The sequence below is a fragment of the Triticum aestivum genome, chromosome 3B (assembly GCF_018294505.1).
Source record: "Triticum aestivum cultivar Chinese Spring chromosome 3B, IWGSC CS RefSeq v2.1, whole genome shotgun sequence".
Taxonomy (NCBI): domain Eukaryota; kingdom Viridiplantae; phylum Streptophyta; class Magnoliopsida; order Poales; family Poaceae; genus Triticum; species Triticum aestivum.
The window spans coordinates 631,609,188-631,613,793 of NC_057801.1; the positions used below are offsets into that span (position 1 = coordinate 631,609,188).

The following is a 4,606-nucleotide window of genomic DNA, read 5'->3' on the forward strand; positions in this document are numbered from 1 at the left end:
TCGTCGCTCTCTCTATGGTCTCAAACAGGCCCCTCGAGCATGGTTTGAGCGCTTTTCCTCTGTGGTGACTTCTGCTGGTTTCTTGTCCAGTGATCATGATCCCGCGTTGTTTGTTCACACGTCTCCTCGTGGTCGAACTCTTCTGCTTCGCTATGTCGATGACATGATCATCACTGGTGATGACTCTAAGTATATTTCCTTTGTTAAGGCTCGCCTTCGCGACCAAATCCTCATGACCGATCTTGGTCCACTTCGCTATTTTCTTGGGATTGAGATCTCCTCGACCTCTGATGGCTTCTACATCTCCCAAGAAAAATATATTCAGGATCTTCTTGCTCGCGCTGCTCTTGGTGATGAGCGCATAGTTGTGACTCCTATGGAGCTCAACGTTCAGCTTCGTGCCTCTGATGGTGACCCTCTTCCTAATCCCACTCGCTATCGTCACCTCGTTGGTAGCCTTGTCTATCTTGCTGTTACGCGTCCTGACATCTCCTATCATGTCCACATCCTGAGTCAGTTTGTTTCAACCCCCACATCTGTCCACTATAGTCATCTCTTTCGTGTTCTATGATATCTTCATGGCACGATCTCTCAGCGCCTTTTCTTTTCCCGCTCCAGCGCTCTTGAGCTCCAGGCCTACTCTGATGCTACCTGGGCTAGTGATCCCTCTTTCGACGCACGCTGTTTGCTTACTGTGTCTTTCTTGGTGGCTCTCTTATTGCCTGGAAGACAAAGAAACAGACTGCAGTTTCTCGCTCAAGTACAGAGGCTGAGTTGCGAGCCATGGCTATGTTGGCGGCTGAGGTGATCTGGTTACGGTGGTTACTTGAGGACTTTGATGTGTGTGCTACTACCTCGACTCCTCTACTGTCAGACAGTACTGGTGCTATCAGTATCGTGCATGACCCGGTGAAGCATGAGCTCACCAAGCACATTGGCGTGGATGCCCACTTTGTGTGTGCTGCTGTGCAGGATCAGACTCTCGCTCTTCACTATGTGCCCTCTGAGTTACAGTTGGTTGACTTCTTCACGAAGGCATAGACTAGAGCGCAACATGGCTTTTTCCTCTCCAAACTCAGTGTTGTTGATCCACCATGAGTTTGAGGGAGGGTGTTAGATGTGTATATTTCCTTGTGTACATTCCCATTGTATAAGGGGTTTTGCTGCACTTTACCACTCCGTATATGTTTATCGAACAATAAGGTGTCAAATTTGTGAAATTTGGTATGTGACAGTAACGCCTAAAACATTAGGTATGTCGAGCAAAATTGTAGTGTGAGCTTGACCATGATACTTATCTCGTCTACAGGTTTACACATGATACGCTTGTGTGTGCTTCACATTTCGTGACTTAAACAACTAATCGAACAATATACCTCTTTTTATCACAGGAAAAGAAAATTCTACACACCTCTGAGTTTCTCTAAGGGGATGTTTGGAGCGGTTATAGTTTGTGTGTACCCACATGTATTTGTATCTCAAGCGAGAACAAAACATCGGTAGATATTCAAAACTTACAATCATTTCAAATAGACCTTTAAAAGTAAAAAGGATAATTATATTCTTATGAAAAGGGGTGATACCTGAAATCTATTGAGAACATTGGCGATTGTTTCACACCCATGGTTAGATGAATGATATGATGAAACAAGCTAAAACCAAAATAGAACATGCGCCTTGCAATAAAAAAATTAAATGGACTAACTCAATGAAATTTAACAAGGCTTCCGATGCACGCTTCAAGTTTATGAAGCAATACACATTTTCCTCCTAATTACCTAAGTAAACCAACATTCCAAATAAATACGCCATGAAAGAAAACTGGTACATCTACTCAATGGCTTGTCCATGAGACTGGGAGATAGTAGCCTATATGATTTCAACAAAGTAATTGTCGAGCATATCAGCAATAATGCATCACCTTTAGTGGCCTTCACCAAAGAAGTCATAGATCGACAACAATGTGTGTGTTGGGGATCTTGGGACTCTCCGTCTCCCAAGAGATCGACCCTGAGCTTGATGGCCTCGCGGAGCCAACTCTCCCGACGCGGCGGGTCTTCTTGCGATTTGCAAAGGTGGGATACTGTGGGAATAGATTCAGAAGCACAGGGCGGTGGGAGTAGGCGTCAGACGCCCCGTAGCTGCCGGCGACCGGGGAGGACTGGAGTACGCGCATTTGTTGTGTGTTGGAGTCGTTCGAAAATGCTGCCCGGTAGTACATGGCGGCCTGTGCTTGTGCATGTACATTGCCATGCGCCATCATCTCCGCACTCGGATACACTATCTTCGGCTGCATCTGTGAGTAGTAGGTTGCATTAGCCGCGGCCTGTGCTGCTGGCCTTGACATGTAGCATGGCTGCTGCATGTACATTGCTGCAAGAAAAAGGAATATGGACCCAACGAAAAATATGTCAGTATAACCACAATTTTAAATTTTTAATGCATGTTTGGATTGAGATCTTTTGTGTGGTTCCCGTATTTTGCTCAGCGTCGAGCATAATATCGGGAAGCAGAAAGCTCATAAACTTACGCTGAATATCCAAACAGATTTCTCTTGATAATAAATAAAGTTGGTTTCGTTGAAACTCAAAGAAACAGGAGCAATATAAACCGATCATGGTCATTTTGATCAAGTTGATAAATAAAAAATGGTACAAACACAAACTACTCGCTGCTGGATTGGCTGGCACGCGTCGTTCCACTGTCAAGCCCACAAGAAATTTTCCATCTTCCTACAATATGGGCAGAATTTCTCGCTAGGTCTGGACACGTCGGTGTAGGACGGTTAATTCCATCCATTCTGGGGCATGCGCGCATGCATGTACAGTGCATAAAAGATAAAAAGAGCTACAGAAGGTAGCAGCAGCAGGATGCATAGCCTAGCCCTGCAACGTAAAATCGTGTGACCATGACTGCGAGGGTTTCCCTGCTCCATTGACACTCTACGCAGCGACACTTCGAGGGCAGGATGAGAAGGAAAAGGCTTCTCCTCAACTGACTCTTCAGCGTTTGATCGTGCGGCGCGCAACACCCTTCTGACCAGGAAGAGGTGTTTGCAATCTTGGTTGTGTTGCAGGCAGCCGAGCGTAATACGGGGCGTGTTGCGGATTGACCAGCCGAGCGCAATACAGGGCGTGTTGCGGACCGACCAGCCGAGCGGTACGCGTACTACGAATCAGCCACACACGCACGGATTGACCAGCCGGTTGACACATAGTGCTGGCAAAGACGATAAACAGCAGGTGCTACTACAAGCGAAAAGATGGAGCTACCTTGCATCCGTGCGTGCACATCGTGAGCAAAACTGCATAAGAATATAACCAAGCAAGCAAAGCAACCTTGTGCATGCATGCATACGAACAAAACTACCAAAGGGACATCACAAAACAGACAAAACAGATAGTACAGGTACGTGCTACTTCATTTCACTTTCTGAAACGACGACTATAGATGAGTCAGCATTCATGCGTGCTAGTAATTTGCCCAGATGGATGCCATTCCATCCAATCACATGACCAGCTTTGACCAGCAGATGCATGAAAGCCGCGGGGGGTTGCAATGGAAAGTTGTAGATGCATATCCCTTCCAGCTAAATCCCAAACGTAAAGCTAGGCTAAGAAACGTACAGGCGCATTTGGAAGCTAATCAATCAAGACGTACATGCCAATTGCCAAAAGTAGATTTAATTAATTGAATGGCGTGCCGAAGGCGGACGTACCTTCTCCGTTGCATGCAGGAGTGTTCGGCGCCGGCGGCGCCTGCAGCTGGACCGGGGAGAAGGGGTGACCAGAGGGGCTGTGGAGCACGGGTAGCGGCTGGGGACGGCGGAACTGCCTGGCGAAGTAGTCGGATCGCTGCTGCTTCTCCCTCTGGCGCAGCCGGACCTGCTGGTTCTGGAACCAGTGGAAGACGTTCTTACCCTCGATGGGGCCGTGCTCCTGCAGCCTCGCCGTCACCTGATGTATCTCCTCGGCGGCGGGGGTGCGCATCCCCTGGCGGTACAGCCCCTCCAGCACGGCCAGCTGCTCCCTTGTCGGCACCCAGCGCGCGTTCACCAGCGCCGCCGAGTTGGGCGATGGCGTCAGGGAGAGCGGTGCCGGCGGACGGGGAGTGGAAAGGGACAGGCGGGTGGCGGCTTCGTCGTGGTGGTCGACGCTCTCCATGGCTAGCTAGGAAGGATGGATATGGATCTTCTTTGCGCTTGGCTAGCCTTTGCGTTTCTGTGCGCTTGCAGTCGGGCGGAGTGCTGGGGGTTTTAAAGGTGCTTGGAGGGTAAGGGTTTGGAAGGGAGAAGGGGCGTGGAGCGCGTGCATACACGCACCGAACGGCACCGGGCTGCCGCGCGGTCAAGTGACTCTGGCCAGTGACAAGTGGGCCAGTTTGTTTGTGGGCCCATATGTCAGCCACTATAAAGTCAGCTAACATAAGCTAAAGAAGCACCGCAATGTGGCATGACTCGTGTGCCAGCTATGTGTCGTGCACCGTGCTTGTGTGATAACGATAAGACCCCACATACAGTAACGTACAAGCTGGTTCACTACGAAAAATTGACTTTATACCAATTATATATAAAACATAAAAGGCGCATGAAGGGTAAGGGTTTGAA

General features: G+C 48.7%; 1 protein-coding gene across 1 annotated transcript; it reads right to left on the reverse strand.

The window, feature by feature from the left end:
• Window positions 1–1,624: 1,624 nt before the first annotated feature.
• Window positions 1,625–4,265, reverse strand: LOC123065911 (WUSCHEL-related homeobox 5). The gene is made up of 2 exons (XM_044489103.1): window positions 3,719–4,265; window positions 1,625–2,373 (listed from the first exon to the last, which is right to left on the reverse strand). The coding sequence occupies exons 1-2, from the start codon at window positions 4,161–4,163 to the stop codon at window positions 1,946–1,948; spliced, it is 873 nt and encodes a 290-aa protein (XP_044345038.1). The 5' UTR covers window positions 4,164–4,265; the 3' UTR covers window positions 1,625–1,945.
• Window positions 4,266–4,606: the final 341 nt, after the last annotated feature.